A 25,916-nucleotide genomic window follows, 5' to 3' on the forward strand; every position below is an offset into this window, starting at 1 on the left:
TTCTTCTATCTGTGAAATGGAGAAGATAAATTTGGTGTTCCTTAGGCAGTTATAAAAATAACTAATGTGAAGCTTTAGTGTTTTGAAAGGAGATGCTAAATATTATTGATGGTTATGTTGGTTCACAGATTTTTATGATTATTTTGAACAACTTCCTCAGCAGGGATTTTCTCTGTATCATTTTCAAAGTATTAGGCTAATTACTCAAAATAGACTATTGATCATGAAATTCAGAAATCTGATTTTCATATAGATCACAATATGAAAGATAAGGATTTTGTGCTTTTAGAGATGCCTGTAAACATTTGATTTCAGTATCCGAATTACTGGGTAGACTTGCCTACGTTGTAGAAAGAGATTATCATCCCCATCCCCCCACTTCCAAAAAAGGGAAAAACTTCACAAAACCCTAGAAATAAAGAAGTTGTCACAGATATGTCAAATAAATTAATTCCTGGGACTAAATTATACTTCTGTAATTCCAGTGAAAACTACAGTACAATCCTGCTTGTCTGTTTTTCTAATCCTTTGCATTTGAACATTTTCAAGAGTTTTTAGATGAATGTTTTTTACAAAAGCCATAGCCTTTATAAAGTGCAAAGTTAAAAAAAAAGACGTTTATTACATTTTCTCTGGTGGATTTATTTTCAGTTATTATAAATTAAAGTTCTCTCATCTAAGAAGTGTCAAATTCCTTTATGATCCCTTTATAGTTTTCATCTATCTTGTGATTCTTATCTTTTCCATCAGGTATATACCTATAGTGAACCATTTTCATGTTCCTTTCTTTCAGAATGGATGTAAATGTTCTTGGTGATAGAGTTTCAATTTAAATAGATGTATTTACGCCATTAGTGAAGAAGTGACTCTTAAAATCACCAAGAAATCAATGATAATAGTTTGAAGACTTCCCTGATTGCTTTAGCTGAAGATGATCTCTGTCTCCTGATCATTCTTGGACTTCTCTATCTCCAGCTCTCTCTTCACACTTATCTCACTTTCTAATTTATTTTGTGGTTATTTCTCTTACTCATCCCTGCTAAGCCTCTATATGATTTGAGGCTATAGATTATTTTTGATTCATTGTAATATTCTTCCACAGACTGCGGCACAGTCCCTTTAGCCAGAAGGCACTCAATAAATATTTACTGAACAAGTAACTTCAGCATCTCCCCACATCTTGCCCTTAGACATTAGTCATTACAAGTTGATTTTAACTCCCAGAATCATTTTAGACCTAGGGTTTCAAAAACATTATCAAACGGTGTTATCTAAAAATCTGACTCTCCCAATTTACTGCCATGTTCCTTCTGGTTGGTCTAGGTCAGCCTGTTTACTTTTATTATTTTGGCCTAATCATTTGTAGTACATTTCACTTTCAGAAGTATCCTGTTTCAGACCGTAAATTATATGGACACCCTACATATGATGGTATAGTCCTCCTGGGAGGAAGGTCCAAAGAGCTCTTGCCAGTGGGTTCTTGACCCATCTGATAGGCCTTTGAGACATTCTTTTTTTTTTTTTTTTTAACTTATTGAAGTATAGTTGATTTACAATATTGTGTTAGTTTCAGTTGTACAGCAAAGTGATTTTGGTTATACATATATGTATATATATATACTTTTTAAAAAATTCTTTTCCATTATAGTTTATTACAAGAGACACTCTTAAATCAAGTCTAAGCTAGTTCCTGAATTGGCGAGTTGAGAACCCTGGGTTAGCATTTGAGATGTAGCTATATCTGGACTTCTTTCTTCAAAATGACCTACTTTGGTCCCTATGTAGACCTGACTGTGTCATAGTCACTTATTCAATGTGAATGGGAAGAATAAATGGTGCCATCCTAGCTAGTCCTGTGCAATAAAAGATAACTAAGTTTTATTTTTTAAATTTAGGTTTATATTTTTATTTAGGTTTAATTTTAATGTACTGCTTAAGCATTCTGGTAATGCATTATTTTGAAACTTAGCATAACTGTTATTAGGTTATTCACTATACGTTAGCATATATTGGTCCTGGTGTGTTAAATATTTCATAGTAAATAGGAATTTTTTTCTTTTTGAAGGAAAATTTCTAATTTTTGTCACTGTCATGACTTAAAGTTGGAAGTAGTACTTTATTATTATGATGAATTAGTTTTGAAAACATGTTTATCAGACTTGCATGGATTACTGTCACATGATGGTGCAGAGCTTAGCGTCTGTCCCAGGCAGATTCATGGGCTGTAGTCAAAATCTTTTCATGAAGTTTTGGCATAACATTTGGACAGACTGACAATAAAGATATTTTCTCTCTGCTTTTTTTTTTTCTTCTTCAGGCATTTGACTATGAACAAAAAAAGCTGTTAGCAACCAAAGGTATGTGATACGTTAATGATCTATACTTTGATTTTTATTTCAGTAAACACATAAAATTTTTTCAGTGTTGATGTTGAACTGAGAAATTGGACCTTCATAAAAGGAATCCCAGAATGTTTAGGTTCAAGTTGCACAAACTTTGTTGAGGTTGAATAGATTAGCATTAGATCAATTAAGAAATAATGTATCATTTTAAAGTTTACCATTACTTTGTATAAAATGTTTTATGAGGATATTTTAAGGTATTTTGTGTTAAGAAATAATATTCAGTGATAATTTCTTTACATATATCAAAGAAACGATACTCATCAATATTTTATTTAAGAAATTCATTAAAAATACCAAGCATTTGTTTTACGTTCTGTTTTCCAAAGCTATGTTAAAGAAACCAGTGGTGACGGAGGTCAGAACACCCACAAATACCTGGAGTGGCCTCGGGTTTTCTAAATCCATGCCCGCTGAAACTATCAAGGAGCTGAGGAGGGCCAACCACGTGTCCTATAAGCCCACAATGACAACCACTTTTGAGGTTTGTAGAGTCATGCCCTACCTATTCTTCCTGTCTGTTCTCTCAGCAGAAGAGAACAATCTTCTCTCCTCTCCCATTCTCTATTTATAGAAGGACAATCTATTAATGGTGATTTGTTTTAATTTCTATTCCTGTAAACGTATTGCTATGGAATTGATACACTCCAATATATTATGATCTTTTATGCGTCTTCTCTCACAGTTGTTGATCAGCTGTGAAGGAGGTGTAAATTTGGATAAACTTGTTTTTGTTAGGCGGAGAGTGTCATAAGTGATAGAGCAGGGCTGAGATTAAGCAAAGGACAGATGTAACATTCCATAAAAAATGTGTAAAGAATCCCTTTATCCAAGGGTATCACTCGCAAGCCCACCATAGGAGAAAAAGGCAAGTATTCAACAAAAACAAGTTCTCAGATATGAGTTAAAAATTCAGTGTGTTCAGATGTGCCAGGAACACAGCAGGAAGGATCACAAACGAGAGCCCCAAAATGTTATGCTTCCCAGATGTTGGCTGTAGTGCTCAGGGTGAGACTGGGAAGCTGGTATCCTCACCACATGGAGAAGAGATCCAGAGTTCCTTGCTTCTAAGCTAGGCTATACGACTCACTCGGCAAGGCCTTTTCAGCTGGAGAGTGTCAGATTTTGGCTGTAAGCCTTTTGCGAGTGGGGTGGAGTTACAGCACGTGCACACACACTACTGGTGAGGCTGTGCAAACCCAAACGTGGATGAAAGTGATTAATCCAAGAATCACAGTGTTCAACCAGAACACTGTAGGCTGAAAAACAAATAGTGGTTAAGGGTTTCATAATTGTTAGTCTAATAACTAGCATTTGTAGATTGATCTTCTTTTCTCCACCCATTTTCTTTGTAATAAATTAGAATGTTGATGAAAGGCAGAAGCAAACATGACATTTTTTCCTTTGTCTCTTTGAGTAAGTGAAAAAGAAAATACTATTGAAATACTGAAAAGAACAGTCTCCTGTGAATTTCATTGTCCGACTTAAAGTAGCAACCTAGCGGCTGTATTTAAAGATTGAAGTGACCGTCAGCAGCTAGAATGTAGGAACCGTTGTGAAAAATTTGAGGCTCTAGGAGGCACACCCCTCTTTCTGCCATTGTAGCTTTGAGAGAAAATAAACATCTCCTTTCACTGGCAGAGACCTTAAAACTGCTGTGCTAATTCTTAGGCTTCCACCCTATGTATTGAATACCTGCAGTCTTCCATCCTGCTCACCCTCATCTTTGGTGGGGTGGAGTGTTAGGTGGTTGTGTTTCTGTAGTTTCCGAGATGAAATGTTTCACTTTAGAAATGCTAATTCAGTTCTCTTCTCAAAGACCAATAGTGTGACAGGTTGAAATGATGATCATTCTAATAACGTAGTTGTCAAGTGCAGGGGCTATGGGGCCTGACAGCTACCACCGACACACGTACAGCTTTGATGAGTGACTTCACGCCTCTGAGCCCATTTTCTCATTGCAGTTGTTTCAGGATGATGTGGGAGAGGGCATCCAGTGCTCAGCGTGGTGTGCAGGAAGTTCTCAGCAATATTTAGCAGCTACTGTTATTTCCACTGAAGAACTTTACCCTGAAGAAAATCAAGAGCCTGATGAAAGATGTGATTCATATATATATATGAATGCTTATTGCTGGAAGTATTTCTGCACATTCAAACTAGATATGTGTTTTATATCCAAAGGAATAGCTTAGAGTGTTATATGAACACATAATGTGCTAGTAATAATTATCAGATCACACTCATTTATTTCTTTGTGGGTTTATACGGTACATTTTCATCCACAAGCTTATTTGATACCTATAAACTCCCAGTGAGGGAAAGGGGCCCAGATCAGTTAAGTGTCTTACTTGAGGTCATGGTAGTAGTTGTCAGAGAGAGGACTTGAATTCATTTTACAAAATTTCTTTATACTCCTCTTCCTAATGGTTTAACTCAAGAGGGTACATAGCAAGGCGATATATAAATGCTCTAGAGCCATGTTACTGTACCTTAAAAGACATAAGAATCATTTGGAGCACTTAAAAATGCAAATTCTTCCTCCAGGATCTCACTCATCAGGGAGGGAGCCAGCAGGAACCAGTAATCCACATTTTCAGCAAAAGTCTAGTCTGTCTCTGATGCAGCCTCCCTTCTGGAAACATTGCTCTACAGGGATGTAACATAAGGGGGATGGCACAGAAATCATGTCAGAAGCTGGAAGACTCTTCTGCTCTGGCACTTGTCCAAGGACAAGTAGACCACTTTCTGTGGGCGGGAACGTGCAGGGTCCTGACTCAGTGGCTGAATCCCCTCCTGTGGCTTTTCTTGCTTTGGCTCTCTTGGGCTAGCCTGTTCTGCCTTCCTGGCTAATGTCTAACAGCTCATTCACATGGAAAGGTAGGGGAGAGGATGTAACCAGCGAGATCAGTGCAAGGGCATTCACCATGTAATCTGCTTTTATTCACGGCCCCTTTAAACACTGCTGATGAAGAAATATAACCAAGCTTTCTTAAGGAATGGTTCTAGATTCTCCCAGGTGTGTAGGACTTGAACTTTTCTTCATGCATCCGAAAGCCATTGAAAGGAGGTGAAAGGGCCCTTACAAAGCATGATCTGATATTCTGAAGCAGCTGCTATCTGCAGGTGCCCGCCCTTCTCTTTATTCTGTTATAGCTCAGAGGGATTAAAAACTGGGCAATTAGTGAAGATTGTTTCTTTGGGTTAGAACACAGGGACAGGGTTGGGTTGAGAAGGACCTGGGAAAAGTGAAGAGAACTTAAACAATTTTTATTAAAAGATTGACCACATCTCTGCTTGTAGCACTATTTTAAAATTGGAGCGTAGCTAGAAACACTCTTTTTCCTTAATCTTTTCCAAAGAAAAACAAAACCAAATAGACAAGTAGAATGCTGCTCTAGAGAAGCACACTTAGCCAGTAGGTCCTGATGGGTGTGGGCTGTTCGGTGTGTCGGGGATCAAGGCACATGAGTTTCCTGCTCTGGGAAGCTTGCTTAAGGGAAGAAACCGAGGCTTTGAACATCTTGTTCAGATTTCTGAGAAACCAGATTTGAGCAGTTGTTTCCAGTTTTAAGGCATTTTTGAGAAATCAGCCTTTTCCAAAGAGCTCCTTTAGAGAAGAAGTAGGTAGCTTGAGGCTTATTTTTGTTTTCTTCAAGACTCAAAAGTATGACCCTGTCCACTTGATGATATACTGGGACAGCAAAGGTCAAACAAAAGGCTACTTGACCTGCAATATTTTTGTCACATCAACAGAACTACAAAAGGTTTGGGATTTTCTTTTTCTTTTTGCTAGTCATCTCTTAAAGGCATTAGGAATGGTTACATATTCTCTGGAGCAAATAAAACCTGCATTGGGAATCAAAAAATGGTTTTTAATTTCCCCAGCACTAAGAGTAATGAGGTTGTCTGGTTATTTTACGTCTTACAGATCTAAGAGTGGAGGTGAGCTGCCGTTCGTGATATTCTAGTTAGTAGATAACGAAGTAGTAAATATCACAAGACTATGTTTTACTTAATGTTTTTAGAAAACATCGTTTAGCCAGGTCTGATATAGCTGTGTGAATTAAATCAGCTTAGATCTCAGATGAGTGGTTTTTTTATACTCAAAAAGAGTTTAGATATGGAAGTTTTAAAATATATAGAAATACTACATAATAATCTCATTAATGCTTCTGGTAATTACCAGTTTTGAGCATGTTCTTATTTCCCTTGCTGCATGGGATTTATCTGGTTGAAGTATAATGTTAAAGATGGTTTTAATTGAAAAAGAGCATTTTTTGGTCTTAGGAGCCTTCCTTTCCCTATGCCCCTTCCCACAGTTCAGCAAAGGGGATCCCATAGATGTAGGAAAAGGTTATCTGTGAGATCCAGTATTCTGCAAATATTTATTATTAAGGACCTTCTGTGTTTCAGACACAATTCTAGACAGTAGAGATACAATGCTTGAATATAGATTCTTCCTTTCATGGACAGAGCTTTCTTTTTGGTGGGTAGAGAGAAATATGTAACAAGTTAACAAGAAGGCATTAAGTAATAAAAGTCCCTGATAAATGTGAAGCAGAGGCTGCTTTATACTGGGTAGTCTTAGCTGGCTTTAATGAGCAGAAGACGGTTAAGGTAAGACCTAGAGGGCAGGAAAGGGCCAGCCTTGTGAAGATCTAGGAAAAGAGTGTTAGGCCAGGGAAACAGCCGGCATTATCATCTTGAAGTCAGAGCAGACTGGTAAGTTGATGGAGCAAGGTGGATAGGGTAGGGTGGTGGAGCACTGAAGATAAGGCTGGAGAGACAGGCAGAGACTCAGCTATGGAACCTCTCAGCCCACGGTAAAGTACTAGGAAAGCATGGTAAGACTTTATACTTAGGAGAGGCATGATTTTGTTCTAATTTGCATTTAAAAGAACAACCTAGTTGCTTCATGGAAAATGGATTATTGGGGTGGGAGGCAAGATGGAATCAAAATGTCCATTAAGGAAGCTATTGGTGACAGTCGTGGAGATGGAGAAAAGTAGGTAGATTTGGGGTATGTTTAGATATGACATTGATAAAACTAACTGATAGATTGGATGTAGTGAGGGGAGGAGGAACGAATATGACTCTTAGAAGTTTGGCTTGAGCAACTGGGTGAATGGTCGTCACTGAGATTTAGGAATTCTGGGAGAGGGGTAGGTTTGGGTGTAGCTGGGGGAGATGGTCATCAACAATACGATTTCAAGCACTCTAAGTTTAAAATACCTATGAGACAGTGAAATGGAGGTGTCAGATTGGCAACTCTGTGATGCTAAATTTCAGTAGGGAATTCAAACCCAGAGGTAAAAATTTGAGTCATGGCTGCTGTTAAGCCTTGACAGAGGTTGCGATTACTGATTACTTAAGGAGAAAGTGTAGAGCGAGATGATAAGGAATGCGAGGACCAAGTCCCAGGGTAATCTGACATTTGGAGTAGAAAAGGGGAGGAAGATCCTACGATGGCTACAGTGAGGTAGGTAGAAAGCCTCGAGAGTGGTGGTATAACGCCCTGCAGAAAGAAGCATTACAGCCCCGCACGGTCAGCTGTGGTTATGCTGCTGTGGGATTGAATTAAGTAAGTTTAGTGACCTGAATAGTAAAGGATTCTCTAGGAATTACCCAGTAAACATAAAACTTTTAGAATCAGAGAATCTTGACTTTAATACTGTAGATACAGTACAAAGTATGGTACCTGTAATACAGTGATTAAATAAATGAATAAAGAATGAATAAATGCAAGTTCAGTGCAAACTGTGAGATCTTTTAAATTACTATTTTTATTTTGATTTGGGGGAATTAAAAAAGTTAAAATTTCCAGGTACTTGTAATTTGTTCGAGAGATCATGTACTTATTTGAATGAGAGTAACACAGGACAAATGCCAGATTCCTCTCCACCCTTCCACTCTGTGAGCCTGGGAGCTCGATTCCTGTCAAAGCATTGGGTGTAGCTGCACCGCTTCCCTACTCGTCCTGTGTGATACAAGGCAGAGAATCTCTGCTATACCAGATGGAGGATTTGCCTTGTTCCCCAAAATAGGAATCCTCTAAATCTTATAGGAATGAATCTTTATACTGGGGCCTCTCAGAACTCCTCTGGGCACCCTCATTATCAACTCCCTCATAACGAAGGAAAAACACTTCACTGTGTGTATTTCCAAGTGTCCTTGGTAGCTGGAAGACAAAGACTATAGACAGGTCCCATAGCCTCTTCTTGAGAATCAGCATTCGTGGGTAATGGCATTGGCCAGCAATCGAAATAAATGATAAGTGGTCTAATGTGTGTTCTTTTCTCCTCCCACCCCGGGAAACCTACCTTGTTAAACACTTCCTTATCTGGCTCTGATTGTTTTCAGGGTTCGTCAATGTCCCTCTCGAGGTCCAACAGTCGTGAACACCTGGGGAGTGGAAGCGAATCCGATAACTGGAGAGACCGAAATGGAATAGGACCCGCAAGTCATAGTGAATTTGCAGCTTCTATTGGCAGCCCCAAGCGTAAACAGAACAAATCAAGTGAGCTTTGACTTTTCGTCATACTTTTAGATGTAATCAGCTTGGAATTTGTTTAGTTGGTTTAGGGTAATGTTCGAGTATAAACTCTGGACTCCATGCCTTCAAGTGTTTTGGATTATTCACAGGCCACCTCTTGTGAGAAGCCTTCCCTATTTTTTTCCAGTGAAGCAGGGCACATGGTTCTCTGCTTTCACTGCATTTTGTATATGCTTTCATTTTAGCATTTGTCGTACTGAAGTACAATTACTTACTTACATAACTGTCTCTTCCTGTAGAATTTGAGCTCCACAAGTCAGGGACTACATTCATTCAGTAAACACTTATTTAGTGACCATGTGCCGAGCATTCTTTTAGGCTGTGCCTTCTTTCTTTTTTCTTATCTGAAATATAGTTGGCGTACAATATTATGTTAGTTTCAGGTGTACTACCTAGTGATTTTACATTTGCAGGCATTAGGAAATGATCGCCACGATCAGTCTAGTAACCGTTTGTTTCTGTACAGTTATTACAATATTATTGACCATATTCCTTACGCTGTGTGTTACATTCCTACAGCTTATTTATTTTATAACTAAGGAGGTTTGTACCTCTTAATCCCCTTCATCTCACTCCCACCCCCACTTCCCCTCTGGCAACCACCCATTTGTTCTCTGTATCTGTGAGTCTGTTTTCACTTTGTTTTGGTTTTTTTTTTGGATTCCACATATGAGTGAGATCATACAGCATTTGCCTTTCTCTTTCTGACTTATATGACTTACCAAAATACCCTCTAGATCCCTCCATGTTGTCACACATGGCAAGATTTCATTTTCTTTTATGACTGAGTAATATTCCATTGTATATATATATATATATACACACCACCTTTTCTTTATCCGTTCATCTGTTGATGGACACTTAGGTTGCGTTCATATCTTGACTATTGCAAATAGTGCTGCAGTGGACATAGGGTGCATATATCCTTTTGAATTAGTGTTTTTGTTTTCTTTGAGTAAATAGAAGTGAAATTGCTGGATATGGCAATTCTGTTTTTAATTTTTTGAGGAATCTCCATACTGTTTCCCATAGTGTCTTCATCAGTTTACAATCCCACTAACAGGAGGCTGTGCCTTCTTTCTTAATTTATTATTTCCTCTCAAATGTCTAACAGTGTCTGACACCTAGTAGGTGCTCGGTAAATGTTTGTGGAATGAATATACGAATGTCATGCACACACGAACATCAGAATGATGAGGAAAAGGCAGGGATGTAAAGGAGTTGAGCAGAATGTGATCAAATTAGTATCTTAGACAATAGAAGAAAGTCTGCCCAGCCACCTTTGGCTACCAAAGGTGAAGAGCAAGAGTTTTCAAATTGACAAGATGTAGCTAAATGACATAAACAGGAAAAAAAACGTTTAAAGCATAGGCTTTGAACAAATAATGATTAAGACACAGCATGAGTCCAGTGGTTGTGTCTGTAACAGCACCCACATGTCTGTATAAATAGGTAAACAGACAAGAACTGACACAGTAATCACAAGATATTCCCGTAATGCCTTATTTCAGGGTTTTTGATGAATTTGGAATCCTGAAGCACATACCCTGGAGTGTTTGAAGAATACTTGGAGAAAGGCAATCTCAATGAGCATAGTAAACAGTAACAGCCAGTTGTTACCATCAATCAAGTGGGCCGTGTTGTCAAGAGTCTCAGATTTGAAAAGACCAGTCATGGTGTCGGCCAAGTCTAAATAAGAAAGCATGGTCTACTCATTCCCAAGCGTACTGTCAATAGTAGCCTGGAGTCTTCCTGTTAGTCCTGGGCTAGGTCCTCCACCGCTGACAGGACAGTGGAGCTGAGAGGCAGGCTGGTGCCAGGTGCACATCTCGGGGTGGAAATGATCTCCGTTTTATATTCCAACATCAATTAGCTTTGTGCCTCTCTTCTTCTATCTTTATCCCCTTTCCCTGCACTGAACCCTGGATGATTAAAATTGACTGTGCGACGTAGCTGCATTGAAATTCAGGATTAGGGTTAAGATAGGGGATTCATTAATTTAAAAAGATTGATTAAAAAAGCACTGTTCCTTGGCCTTTGTCCAATGTTTTAAGAGCCTAGGGAGTTTAAAAGAGAATATAGACACTATAAGTAGTTAAGATGAAAAGAAATGTAAAAGAAAGTTGTGTACCATAATAAATATTTATCACTAAGAATATTTTAAAACACTTTTTTCACTTTTTGCTGATCTATTTGCTTAACTCAACATATGTAAATTATTATCATTTAAATATGTAATCAATGTAAAGATATTTTACATTCTCTTTTTTTTTGTACTAAGTCTTTAAAATATGGTGTGTGGTATTTTACACTTAGAGTACATTTTTAATCCACACTAGCACATTTTAGGTGCTCAATAGCCACATGTTGCCAATGGCTAGTGTATTGAACAACAAAGTTTTAGAAAAGTTTTCTTGACACCCTTGTCAAGGTCACCAATGTCTAGGTTTTCTCTGGGTATCCCTGTTTCACCAGTTGTTCCACTGTAAATCCTCCGTAACTCCCTCTTTTTTTTTTTTCCTCAAAGAAAGTAAATTTATCATTCGGACAGTAAATTATGTGGTCAGCCTGACAGTAACCTCCATGTTGTCACGTCCAGTGGTCACTCCAGGGTGCTCTGCTTTGTGTCACCCTCGAACCGGTACCTCACTGGTCATTCCTCCTCAATCTTTTTTGGTGACTTTGGGGCCTTACCTTCATTTGGTGGCGTGTTCCAGGGCTCAGCGCATCAGGGCTTGGTCCTGGGTCCTTTTCTCTACACATTCTTCCTACAAGAGATAAAATATCTGTTTTTAAAAGAAAGAGAAACCTTATCAAGAAATTCCTTCCACTTGAAACATATATAGGATTTCTCAATTGGGAGATGAAAACAACCAGAGAAAGCGATGAGTGGCACCCAGTGCAATGCAGAACAAAATTCTTAGATTTGCTGAATGCACTGATCCCAGAGGAGATTAGATGGATCTGATTACCTAGGTGTGAGTGTCCTGTGCCCTCATCAATCTGGGAATCCCCCTGAAGCTGCATCTTTAGTATAAGAGGATAGAATTTCCACATGGATGAGAGTCAGTTGTTGGTCAGGGTGGTAGGAATGGCTGCATAGCTCTGCTAGATTCTCCAAAGCAGCTCCTGAAGAGTGTTTGAATATCTGGTCAAGTACTTGGTGTGGCTTACTAGTCTGTCACCCAGCTGTGCATGTCCTTGGGTCTGAGAACCACAGACAACATGGAGAAATCTTCGCCCACCAGATCAGTAGCAGAGCCAAGGCAAAGCTCAGCATGGCTGTCTTAGAATTTCCCCTAAGAGATGGATTTGTTTTTGTTGTAAGTTAAATCCAGGAACTCCAGCATCATTCTTTTCATTCATATGTTACTCTTAATTTTGGAAGCACTCTTATTTCATAAACTCACTGCCCAATTATGTTTGAGGGAAATGAGATTTATATGTGGTAATATCATAGTATTTCTTTGACCACAGGAAAGCACAAGTGTGGATACAGAGGGCCAGCCTGCACCTAAAAGGAGCCTGTAACTTTCCTTACCTTTATTGTGTCCTAGGGATCCTGCTTCCACTTCCCCGTTTAATTCACATCAACTCAGTTGTGAAGAGCCAGTGCTCCTGAATGCTCAAGGAGAATATGCTTAACGATTATTAACTACGGAGGCCCTGTTGCCGAATTGCTCCCTCCCAAGCGTAACCTTTTAAATGGCGAGAGCCTCCCTGAAAGCCGTAACCAGCATTTCCTTAATGAAAAGCCAGTGTTTCAGTAAAGGACTGCTGCATTTCTGCAGCTACTGATCTATTCAGCCCAAAACACTGAATCTGAACTATTTGAGTGATTAAGACTTTTAATTAAACCATGCTGTCTCTGGGCATTTACACTTCAGGCCTGTCTTCCCCTCTGCCTTTCAGCGGAGCACTATCTCAGCAGTAGCAACTACATGGACTGCATTTCCTCGCTGACGGGAAGCAACGGCTGTAACCTGAACAGCTCTTTCAAAGGCTCTGACCTCCCTGAGCTCTTCAGCAAACTGGGCCTGGGCAAATACACGGACGTCTTCCAGCAACAAGAGGTCGGTGGTTATTTACTTATCTTCCCAGGCATCTTTGTTTCGGTTGTGTGTATGATGACTTCTAGAATGAAATCACTCATTTACCTATGACTGTGCTTTCACTGAGCATTTATTCAAGTCTCATAGCTTATTTTTGCTGCCAAGAAAATTGTCGCCATCTTATTTCTTACTTAGTGCAACTGGTAAACACAGGATCGCAGAAATATAGGAAACTGTGTTTGCCAAAACACCTTCACCAGTTTTAGCTAAAAGACCTAATGAGTGTATTGATTTATAGGAACTTCTGATTCCCAGATTCCCTAAGGTCAGCAACAACTCTCTATTTAATCAGATTTTACTCTTTCATCTGTTCTTATCTTTATTTGTGGCACTTAAAAGTAAATAACAACGTCTGAAATAAATAACTATGGTTGTTTGTGACACCATCCTAATCATGTTACTGAAGTTCTCACAGAAGATAATGCGCTTTTTATACATGTTAACTTATTCATTAATTTACTGTTTGGGTTTTGCCTGAACTGAGGCAGAACTAAGATGTCTTCTGAAACATCCCTACCATGGATTTTGGCCAGACTGATCAGCCGTGGCTGTGACGCACTGGCATAAAGAAAAGAGCCCCTAAGTGTGGTTCTTTCTAACTGTGTTGTCATATTACCAGGGCACAGCTAACTCAAGGCAACAGAAAGTTAGAATAGTTCTCTAAATGTATCTGTTTTTCAAATCCTGACATGGTCCAAGTTTCATGCTAGTTGGCTTCATTTCATGTTAGATTACATGCCAGTAATTCCCTGGCATGCATCAGTCAGTAAATAATCTAAGATTTTTATTAGGCACCTTATATCATAAATTCAATGTATTGCCCATAACTTAAGTTTAATTGCTGAACTTTTTTTGTTCTTTAACACCAAGAAAAATGTTGTCATGTGTATTTTGGACTTTAGGACAATGATTTTGTTTTCTTTTCCCTAAACCTAAATTAGTGTTCATTTAACCAAGGATTTTCCAAGTTGAATAACACGTTCATCATCAGTGCATTAAAGAACTGCATTTATTTATTTAGTCTTCCTGGTTAGATGCAGGTGGCTGATTGAGAAGCTCAGGGCAGAGGTATTTTAACTTGCTCATGCACAGAAGGTTTTAGAAGTAAGTGACTAGATGTTATTCAGTGATATTCTGGGTTTGTTTTAAATCTCTATTTCCTATTTGAAGAAGCATAGAAATTTATTATGGGTACTTCTTATCTAGTTACTTCAAAAAGGAAGAAAACATGATAATATAAAGTCAGACTGGCTTCATCTAATATTAACTGGAGCAGGGGTCAGTGAACTGTGGCCTGCAGACCTGCTGCCTACTTTTGTAAATAAAGTTTTATTGGAACACAGCCACACTAACTCAATTACCTCATATTGCGTGTGGTTGCTTTCAAGCTAAACCAGCAGAGTTGAGTAGTTGCAACAGAGACAGTACGTGCACTAACCCTAAAATAGTTATTCTCTGGCCCTTTAAAAAGAGTTTGAGGATCCCTGAAATAGTCTCCATTGGACAGAATTTCTAAAAAACATATCTCTAGATTTGTGATAAATGGTAAATGAAAAGGTTTTTCAAGATCTGGGTGTAATCTTCAAAAGCAAAACAGAAAATTTCAAATTAATTTCTATATAATTTGAATAAAAAGTATATTTTACTGTTTTCAGGTGTGTTGAAATTTGGTACTATTCCCTTTATGTAGGATATTTTCTCATATACAGATATGACTTAACAAGAATCCCCCATTAAGTAACCTTGTGAGATTTAATATATTGTAACCAGGATGAAGATTTATTTAGCAACTTTCACAGATGATATGTCTGTATACATTATTACTAACTATAGCTGCCAACTATTTTACCCCTTTGGTGAGCACATTGCATTATATCTAAGATCATATTTAAGGCCCAAAACAACCCTGTGAGGTATAGGATTGTCTACTCTCAGTGCCCACAACTAGTAATGGCAGAGTCAGAACCTGAACCCAAGTCTCTCTGGCTTCAGAGCCCATTGCCTTTCTGTTCCTCCACACAGCCTTCACAAGGAACGGTGGGATTCTTGGGCTACTTCCTTCCACACATTGTTGCCAGGAAGTACATTTATACTGTTGCTAGAAATACTTCATGTATGCCACTTTCAGAGATAGTCTGCTGGGTTAAGCGAAGTGAGTCATGGATCTGGGGTAGACTGTGAATTCTGCTATCATTTTTATGTAGAATACAATGGAAGATACCCTTTATGGTATTATTCAGTCTCTTTTTATGGAGATATACTTAACCAAGTCAGAATCTAAAACTAAGAATTATTTTCTCTCTTCTGGACAAGTATGTATTCTTCCTTTCGTCAGATCACAAAACTGTGCAATTTCTGTTTCCCTTTTTGCCCTGGCTGCCAGGATGCTAAGACCTTAGGATGCCTAAGTTTATATCTCAATTGCAGTAAATCATTGGCTTAGATTGCCTTCTGCTAGAATCATCACTTTCATTTTACCACCTTTATTGCTTAACTCTTGTCCCTTAGGTTTGTATTGTCCCCACCATTCTTTTTTGAAAGTAGGCAGAGCGTAATTAATAAATAAAATAAGTGTAGCAATGAGTTGAATTTACGCTGAAGAAGAAAAATACTTAATATATTGATTATAGATTACTTGTTCACCCACAGATCGATCTTCAGACATTCCTCACTCTCACAGACCAGGATCTGAAGGAGCTGGGAATTACAACTTTCGGTGCCAGGAGGAAAATGCTGCTTGCAATCTCAGGTGAATATAAATGTTCTTATTCATATTTTAAAGTCTGAAGAACCTCTGCCATTGGTCTCCAGCCAATGGGGCTGGTTCTGCCTATCAGCCCCTTGCTTACTACCTGGCAGCTTTGTGGTTGTGGGTTCACTAACAGTGTGACAGATGCCAAGAACATGCCCACTCCTTCGTCAAGGCATTGCCTGAAAACCTGCCTTGACAGTGTCTTTCCTTAAAACAGATCTCTTTGGAAAGATCTAACCAAAACTGCCCTTTGCAGAACATGGGGATGAGGGAGCAGTTTAATTCTCCATTTTGCGGTTGTATTAAGCAATGATCATTGCGTTCGTGAATAACTATTCTGGACTGGCTGTCATGCTTTAAATGCATGTGTTCCTGTATAGCAGCTGAGATCATTGCACCAGAGAAAAAGAGAATTGGTACTTCTTGTCTTAATGCTTTTTAACTTTACCCCAAGTTTTAATAGAATTTGTGAGTCACAGAAGAGGGTAGTATCGTAAAAGTAGTCACAGAATGAAGGAAAGTCTGAAGGCCTGTCTCCCAGACCACCGCCTTTGTGCATCTTTTGCATGTTCTGTGTATAAGAAAATGCTCTATACGTAGTTACTAGGTACCTCCCACGTGGAAGGAATGGGCAGATGATGAGTTGGCAAATACCTAACAATGTACCTCAAAAAGGTTTTTAGAGAAATATGAGGAAGGAATCTGGGGACAAAAAAATGAGGTTATTTTTTGAAGTCTTTCTGATTAAGTTCATGAATGCCAGTTTTATATGTGTGCCAGTCTCTCAAAAAGACAGAGCCAAACGTCAGGCGTGGTGAGAAAATGACGTTGCTTTTCAAAACACTGAATTTGTAGGCTATGCTTTTATGAGGTCAGCAGTGGCATCCAACTGGTGAAAGCCCTTTCTAAACAGCATTCGCTCATCGAACCATCAAACTAAAAGCCTCAGTGGTTTTCCGTTTTCTTTCAGCAGCAGATTGCTCTTCCATTATTTTATAGCAGCTGATGAACCCCGCCCACCTCCCCACAGGAAATCGTAGATATCTGAAGCAGATATAAGCAGAGTAGCCTTGAAATAGGTGTAGCAATTCAGCCGTTGAGCGGCCCGTTAGGCCTGTCCGTGGATAGAGTCCTGCACACGTCAGTTTGAGAAGTCTTCCTCCGCCCTGTATACCCAAGCGGCTGCATTGATGGTGCTCCACAGGGCAGCCGTGGTTTCCTGTTCACTCATCAGATCAGCTTGGTTGTAGTGCAAAGAACACTATATTCACATAAGGAGATCTGAGATTTGCCTCTCCAAGTCATGTACCCTTGGGTGAGTTTCCAAACCTCTTTTGGTTGTGGTTTCTTAACTGTGAAGGTGGAGATGATTGTGTAAGGTCACCTTCCATTTCTAAAATCTGTCCTTCCATGTGGTATATCATCAGGCATAGTGAAAATAACCTACAGTTTTAATGATATGTATTATTATTGTTCTTTCTTTTTTTTTTTTTTTTTTTTACTATCTGTGGCAATAGGATAGTTTCCAACTTCTTTACCCTAAAGCTCAGTCTCAGAGGGTTACTTCTGGACCCAAATTAACTTTATATATTTTTACATTATTTTATTAATTTGAAAATGGAATTGACATACTACTTGAAATTGTATTAACTCAATCACCATGCCTATGCTGTTAAAATATGTCTATGGGGCCACACATTTATACCACAGAAGTGTATGTTTCAGAACTCCATAATTCTGCACTAGAGATTTGTGGAATATCCGTGACAGTATAATGAAAATTAAGTCTTTTCTTTGTGTACCAACCCAATTCCAAACTCTCTAAAGCTTCCAGCAACAAGCAGATACTCTAAATATTTTCATAGATTCCAAGTGGATCTTCAGTACTTTTACTCTGGGATACATTGGTGATATATTCTAGGTGGGTTTTGGGGAGTAGAGTGCAAAAACAGGAGGGGTTTTGAGTCCTCGTTTAAAAAAATGTTGTCTCTAATCATCATCTTCAATGTGTTCTATTGAGGTTATGTCCTACTTCTACAGACTGCCTCTCTCAGTGAGGTTCACAGGTCCTCTTGCTTTTAAAGGGAATTAGAGACTTTGAATAAGATGCCTTATGAATGCTCTGTACAGTGGGAAGTATTTGATTATTTAAGGATGATTTTGCCTTACTTTGTTGAAGTGCATTTGTTTGAACTTGGTAAATCATTTTCTCTGCAAGGAATGAGTTTTTATTGAGAAACCCTTCATCAAAAAGCTTCTTTTTCCAATTCAGTTCCTCTGATAACAAAGACATTCATTTAAAGTCTCAGAATACTTCACTTCCAGATAGAGGCAGGATATCAGGTCAGCCTTGACTTAGGTTTGTCTTGTGGTTACATAGTTTGGTTAGATACATAGTTTGGTTAGATACAGAGTTTGCTCAAACTACTTTTTAAAATTTTGTAGATTTTTAACTTAAAATCGGAGTTGTTCTTTCAGTATAAGGTTTTGGTTTGCTTTTAATCTTGGGCCAGAAGACATTTATTTTAATGTTATAGGAGGAGATGAGATTTATCTCTAATAGGAATGAATCAGAGAAAAAATTTCATCTTTTTTTCAAATCCACGATTTTTTGAAAATTCATGGATTTCTCTCTGAGGATTTTAGTGATTGGTTAACTAAATGTACAGGGACTCAGTGAAAGGAAGTTTAGCATCCTGTTGACAGGCTTTCCGCCACAGCCTCAGGTAGATCTAACATTTCCCGACCTATTCTTTTAGTTTGTGACTCTGTTCAGATCCGCAACAAGATCCTGAGAGCTGCCAGGATTGTGTGAACCTTGGAATTTCAAAGAAAAAGGTTGGTATTTTCTCAAACTATCCCTTAGGCTTACTGAAAAAAATCAGAAGAGGGAGTTTGCTTTCTAATTTAAAAAACAACAACAAAAACTAAAGTCTCTTCAGTAGGACTTGATCCTTGATAATCTTAAAGATTTTTCTCTGTGCTTCACACTTGGAGTATCTCTATATATGTACTCTTAGAAATTACATCTTTAGGGAGTGGCTGAATTTCTTCATGATCATTTGTCCTCTCAAAAGTCTAGCTGATGTGACTTTTCAGAATGAAGTTTTCAATGTCTGTTAAAAATTTTTGTCTTCAGTGGCCCGATTGTTTTCATGTGCTCATGGAGAATGGTGTTTGACTTACTCCTTTCTTTTCCTTCTCTATAGTGTGGGAATGTCCTCCTGATTCATGGGTTATTTCCCCATGAGAAAACGGAGGCCAAAGAAAGTCTCCTCATTTGAAGGTGATAAAACTTTCCCAGGCTGTGTTTAAGGGGATTCATTTATTCTCAACTCGCCTATAAGTTTGCCTTTAAATATATTCAATTCTGTCTTGATCTCTGAATTTTACGTGTTTGTTTTTTAAACAAGATACATGTGATAGGAATGTCACTGCTACTGCGTTTCTGCAGGAACTTGAAACAATAGCCATCTATACGCATGCCTGCATGTGTCTTTTGCTTGTAATATCTTCCTTGCTTCTTCAGAGTTTCTAAGCTTTATGTATTTAAAAAGTATATTTGATATCCATATAAAATATGAAGGAAAGCTCTGTTATCTACATACCTGAAACTACCAATTTCTCATATTTGTATTCCTGATACCTCGGTTGATCTCCGCCAAATGGATTGGACCACTGAAGCCCATAGCATAGACCTTTGCATCAGGCAGGCAGGGTTTCAGCTCTGTCATTTAACAGGCATGTGGGCAAGTTACTTCGTCTATTTTTAAAACTCAGCTTATCTATAAAATGGAGGATGGTAATATTATCTACCCCTTAAGGAGGACTTAAATAGGACACAACAAATATAAAATGCTTGTCGTATAATAGCCTCTAATAAATTACTGTTGGTTCTCTTCTCCCCTAAGACTTAAATGTGAACAGAAAAGAGGTGTCTTCACTCATGCGTCACCCCTATAGGGCAGACAGTTAAATTTTGGAAAGCAGTGGGGTGAAATGTTAAGGGTATTGATCCCTCTTCTAGCACTTGGGAGACAAGAGCACATCTGGCCATATGGCTGTCCCTGGCCACCTACGACCCACTGCAACCGCCTGAGCCTCTGTTCTCATCCTCAGCATTACTGTAGCAGGCCACAGCTTGCTGTGTAATCTCAGAGCTCAGAGTGGGGTTGTGTGTGTGTGTATGGTTGAAAAAGTACTGAGTTCCATGCAGATAATTAAAGGTGCTGAATCACCACCCTCCCAGAGAAAAAGACAACAGCTTTAAACACATCAGCTATATATTCCGTCTACTTGAGATTGAATAAGTTTGAAGATACAGTTGACCCTTGAACCACACAGGAGTTAACCCCCATGTAACTTATAGTCACCCTTCGTATCCACAGTTCCTCTGCATCTGCAGATTCCACCAACCATGTAATACTGTACTATTTACTATTGAAAAATATCCATGTATAAGTAGACCCACTCAGTTCAAATCTGCGCTATTCAAAGGTCAACTGTATTTGCATTTGGTGGCTATCAGAAACGCTGCTTTCTAGAGTCTGACAATTCTGTTTACTTGTATGAGTTCGTTAGTAATAATTACATCAGTTGACTTGAGAATTTGTGAATGTGTGTATGGAGGGGAGGATGGGGTATTGCGGAGTCATAAACAAGGTAGGCTGCTTCCATTTTTCACCTTTCTGGTTAATAATTTTTAGTTGGGAAAAGACAAACTAAACAACCAGTACTCTGGTTTGTTTCAAATGAAAATCGAGGATCTTAGTTTTTCCCTGAAAATTTGGATTCACGTATTGGTTGTTTTCAGTTGTATTAATTTCTGTAACTGTTGCTATGTTTACTAAGTTGATTTTTTATTCAAAGAAACCTCCTGCTGATGCGATATGCTTCTTCATATAACCCTTTCTGACTCAAGGAGCGTAGGCATCATGAGTCGGTGGAGCCACAGGGCTGTGGATTTTTTTTTTTTTTAACATCTTTACTGGAGTATAATTGCTTTACAATGGTGTGTTAGTTGCTGCTGTATAACAAAGTGAATCAGCTATACATATACATATATCCCCGTATCTCCTCCCTCTTGCGTCTCCCTCCCACCCGGGGCTGTGGATTAACAGATCAGTGTGCTTCTCCAGTATTCTGGTGTTTAGAAGTGGGATCCTCTTTTCATGTCGACTTAAATAATTTAATGATCACTGTGTTTGACATGGATGAGTTTAATGAGCTGTAATAATTTTCTGTATCACTGGTAATACATCCTCTCATATGCCTTTAACCAGCTTTGATGGTGCCTCTCCCTTTGCCTCTGAAATGACATTTGGGATCGGTGAAACTATTTTGTATATTTGAACTTGAGAGTGTTCTGAGGATGACATATTCCCCAGATAACTTTACGAACTGCAGTAAAAACGATTTGCTGTCCTTGGTTCTCTCAGCTACAAATGGCTACCTTTCATATCAGACTTTCTAGCATTTCAAAAATGTCTTGACGGTCAACTTAAAGGTTTTCCTTTTGCTACCTACTTGACTTTCCCCCCAGAACCTACCACATCACCATTTTCTGAGCTGAGCCCTACTGCCATGTGCTGATTCTGTCTCTCTCTCTCCAGAACTAAATAAAAACCGAAGAAAGCTCTTTGAACCGCCAAATACACGCACCTCTTTCCTGGAAGGCGGAGCAAGTGGGAGGCTACCCCGTCAGTATCACTCAGACATTGCTAGTGTCAGTGGCCGCTGGTAGCGGTACTGTCCAGGCACACGCCCGCCAACTCTGTCAAGTTGGACGCAGGAGATCTGTGAACAGCCTTCACTGCACACCGTCCTCAGCACTCGGGTGTCTGGTATCAGGACCAAAGCATCTTATTCGCACCTGAACTTTGTGCCGAAAAGAGAGAAGATGACGTTCTTATGTCATCCTACAGAATGCCACACGAGGATTACTTTTTTTTTCCTAACGGCAATTGGACAGAATTTGCAATATGAGGGTAGGGCTTTATTTCCTGTTTTTATTTACCTATATAATAACATATGCACTGATTTTTTTACTTAACATGAAGGCTGAGTTGACATCTGGGATGCCAGAAAACACAGAAGTTATTTTGTTTGTTTGCTTATTTTGTTTTGGTATTTGGGGACTTTTTAAAAAAAAAATAATCAAAGTGGAATTTTCTGGTACTGCTTTAAAATAATTATTGAGGTCTTTCAGCACTTTACACTTTCTTACTTCTTGTCCTGTGGAAATTATCTCTCTTTCTCTCGTTTTTATGTCACCTGATGTATTGGTACAAATCAGACTGCGTTAAATTTTTATTTGACATAGTAGTACTGGATTATTAGTTTTTGTGCAGAATAGTCTGTGACTTCGGGAAATGTAAGTGACTCCACTTGGTTATGGACCAGTTCTGTTCATGTATGTCAGCATCCTAGAAACACTTAGCAATGAACCTAGTTCACTGTAACAGGTGCGAGCAAAGAAAGACCAAATGGACTTTGCAATATTAACCCTTTGCAGTCATCATATTTAGCTGCTGCCTTTATTGCTAAAATGTTTTTAATGGTTGTCTGAAGGCAAAGGGCTATTTTTAGTATACTGCCACTAAAGGACACTTATTTATATCAAACTTTTATTTTTAGATATTATAAGCATACCGTACATAACTGATTAAATTGGTATCTACTAGAGATTTATGGTAGAGAATGGACGGCATTCAATAACTGGAGCCCTAGATTGTCACTTTATTTAAAAAAGATAAATAATCATCTGACAAGACAGCACTGTTGCCATGAGGAGGAGAAATACATTACTGTCCTTATGTACACATTAGCTGTGCTCCATATGGTCACAGGACTTTCCTAAAACCGTATCTGTCTGCTTGAAGTAGACTTGGGTTTGTTGAGAATGGAAAGGCTTTATTTAAGTCTCCAGGGTGACAGTTTACAAAGACAGCAGAGTTCTGAAGGAGGAAAAATAAAAGACTATTTTGTAAGTGGCTAAACTCGTTGTTACAATCTTGATACTGTGAAAGTCCAAGAAATCAGGCAACATTGTTTCCTAGGTCTTTTCAGACATCTTATTATGGATTTATGAAGGGTTTTCAATCCATGAAGACAATCACTAAGTGCCTCTCTTTCTTCAAAGCAATATTATTTCCAAGTGTATTAATTTGTTGGAAAACTTTCCCATAGGACATGTGGTGACTTACCTGTACTGTAATGACTTATTTATGCTCAGTATTCGAGACTTTCTACATGGACATAAACCACTGTCACGTGCTCTCCACAGAAGGCATTAGATTCATACACAACAATTGGGGACTTTCATACAAATGTGGGATCAGAAATACTTGTCTTATTTTTTCCATGGTTTTAAGTAAGTCTTATCATTAAAGTAAGAACAAGAATCGGAGAGAAATTTTGCACACTGAAAAATTTTCACTTAAAAAAAAAAAGAGTATTGGTTACCGTGAAGGCATAGATAATGGACCTGTCATAAAATTATCAATTATAACAGCACTAAGGAGATGCCTGTTCCCAAACAGAACTGTATGTGCTTAAGGATGTAGAACTAAATCGCTCCCTTCACAAGTACAATGGAATGATCCTGCATGTATGTCACATGTATGCAGGTCATCACATGGAGCTCCCTGCCTTATATGGCTATATGAACACATCATGCTACACATTCAGCAACAGAGTAAGAATTCCAGATCAGTTTCCTGTGCAACAACTCAGTGCTCTAAATTTGATCATTTCTTTAATAAGACCTCCTCCCCAAATAAAAAATAATCATTTGGAGTCTTTCCCCCCAGCTCTCTACCATGCATTTGCAAGAGGAGCAAGATGGAATGATTTGCAGTATTGAGTTGATATAGGTTTTATGAACAGTGCTTTGATATTATGCCAAAGGGAAAACTGTCCCAATTAAACCAGATTAAATAGGGTGGCTAAAAAAATAAATAAAAAACACTGGAAGTTACTTTTCTCACTTTCTCTTGATGCAATGAAGGGATTATGACACTACAGTATACGGTGTTGTCAGTGTTATATGATGCACAAAATATTTGGATTATTTGAATAAATGTTTTTAATCAATCTGTGCCTTAATAGTGACCGGTTATCTGTAAATATAGAACAGATACAGATTGTATTTTTGTGTGGGTTTTTGTCCTTTTAGTGACTTTTTTTTTAAAAAATGAGAGATGGAATTAAACATTGAAAATGGGAATTTTTTCTAAACTAATCAATTGTTATATGAAAAATAAATTTATATAACCCCTTTGTATTGCCCTTTCTAGATGAAATGTGTCTTTGTTTTCTAGCTTTTCAAAAAATATTTTCAGCAGAATTGAAAGACATTTCTGCAGTAGAATTATATATGCACTCCCTGTCCTGTTGTTTTGCATTGACAGTCCTCATTTTCAACCAGAAACTAAGGCACTTTATTTTAGCCAGAGAATCCAGGACCAGTAATCAATCATTGTTTCTGTGGCCACCCACAGGTACATAGAAAAAGAGTAAGATTATGGAACAGGTTTCATTCTTGTTCATTCTTTTTTTTAATAAAGACTCAAGTCTATGACTGCTTTGACGACTTCATCCATAAGCAAAGGAGCTCCTTACTAAAGTGATGCAGGGTTTCTTGACCCAGGTTCCCATTTCAGAGGCTGACTGTGCTATCACACCGAATGGTTACTGTGCCTTGCTCTGAGATTGTATCTCAGATGGAATTGGCACTATACTATTAATCCTGAGATTTGTCTAAATCTCAAAGAAACCCTAGCCCTCTACCCATTATGCTCCCAGAGTTATCTCCACTTAAATTACCTGTGCTAGTGGTGCTTAAAAATTGTTTCTAGCAAATAGTTCTTTTGATGATAACTGAAATATTACTTGTGAACCCAATATTAAATTATTCATCCATTCACTCATTCATTCATTATATAAATACTTAAATGAGGGCTAAGTACTAGGCCCTGTTCTAGGAACACCAGTAAATGAAACATAAACCCTTGTTCTCCCTAATCTTACATTCAAACTGGAGAAAGATGGAACTGATGAAGAGGGAATGAAGGATGGAATACCCTACGCTTCAACACAGGCCTCCTTGCATTTACAGCATGCCAAGGGAGCTCTTGAGCGCTGTCTAGAAACCCCGGTTTTTGACAAAATGGTTGAAAGTACCCATCTCATAGAAACAGGCCTGTGCTTTCAATGCAAAATATTATTCACAGCCTCCCTTTCTCCTTTTTCTAGGCTTCATAGATTTAATCACATTCTTGAAAGGAGTGTGTAAGCCAAAAGGGTTATGACACAGCTTTGTTGATGACCCATCACTTCCTAGATTTGACTCCCAGTGACTTTGCAGTATTCAGAAATGAGATTTACCTTGAAAGAACATGAGGTCGCTTCCCCTGAGGATACTCCAAGAAGGCAATCATAGAGAATGATGTCACCAAGATGGTGACAGTTCATTCCCGACTTCACTTCCCCTAACTAAAAGAAAAACCAGCAACTGTTCATGGATAAGACACCACTAGGGAGGGGCTTGCAACAACCAGCCCTTGAATCTTGGCAGTCTGAGTTCCTACCTGCAGTGCCCAAGTAGAAGTCCCAAGCAGCGGCTTTGCTTATCTGCAGAACCAAGATGGTAGCACAGTCTGACCAGGGAACTTAGAGGAGTGCAGGTCTGCCTGATTCAAGTCCTCAAATGAGTTTTTCAGGCCCTGGAGCCTGGTCTGCCCACACCCAGGCAAGGGAGCTGAGCCATAGCCTCGCCCTCTGTGGATTGTGAGTCCCCACCCCGTCTGACAGGAAGGGCTGGCAGAGCACCTGGAAGCTGCTGCATCACCCAGTAACGCGCAAGCTGAGAGGCAGGCAGCAGAGCTGACCTCCAGGGCAAAGCAAGCGGCCCTCTTTGGCCAGGGAACTTGGGGCATGGATTGGCTTGAGTCACCACCACAAACAAAGAGACTTATCATGGTCTTGGAGTTGCTTCTCCCACTGCACTGGGGAAGGGAAGTGAATTCATAGTTCCGTTCATAGCTCCTTCAGGCTTCCTGATCGGGGAGCCTAGCCAGAGCACACTCATAGCCGCT

At 38.8% G+C, this 25,916-nt stretch overlaps 1 protein-coding gene and 1 long non-coding RNA gene across 4 annotated transcripts in view; one reads left to right on the forward strand and one right to left on the reverse strand.

The window, feature by feature from the left end:
* Window positions 1-24,108, forward strand: part of BICC1 (BicC family RNA binding protein 1) — a 300,346-nt gene extending 276,238 nt beyond the window's left edge. For 2 of the 3 annotated variants that reach the window (XM_059900587.1, XM_059900586.1), the window contains exons 16-21: window positions 2,318-2,357; window positions 2,732-2,886; window positions 8,763-8,919; window positions 12,868-13,028; window positions 15,717-15,816; window positions 21,432-24,108. In XM_059900587.1, coding sequence (XP_059756570.1) covers window positions 2,318-2,357; window positions 2,732-2,886; window positions 8,763-8,919; window positions 12,868-13,028; window positions 15,717-15,816; window positions 21,432-21,562 — 744 coding nt within the window. In that variant the 3' untranslated portion in view covers window positions 21,563-24,108. Of the gene's footprint in view, window positions 1-2,317; window positions 2,358-2,731; window positions 2,887-8,762; window positions 8,920-12,867; window positions 13,029-15,716; window positions 15,817-18,578; window positions 18,658-21,431 lie in introns of all 3 variants that reach the window. The other variant, XM_059900588.1, reaches the window with a different exon arrangement.
* LOC132350960 (uncharacterized) lies at window positions 2,485-8,913 on the reverse strand. Its single transcript, XR_009498060.1, has 3 exons — window positions 8,723-8,913; window positions 4,892-5,048; window positions 2,485-4,472 (listed from the first exon to the last, which is right to left on the reverse strand). It is a non-coding gene; the product is annotated as an uncharacterized LOC132350960 (long non-coding RNA).
* Window positions 24,109-25,916: the final 1,808 nt, after the last annotated feature.

Source organism: Balaenoptera ricei, chromosome 16 (genome assembly GCF_028023285.1).
Source record: "Balaenoptera ricei isolate mBalRic1 chromosome 16, mBalRic1.hap2, whole genome shotgun sequence".
Lineage (NCBI taxonomy): Eukaryota > Metazoa > Chordata > Mammalia > Artiodactyla > Balaenopteridae > Balaenoptera > Balaenoptera ricei.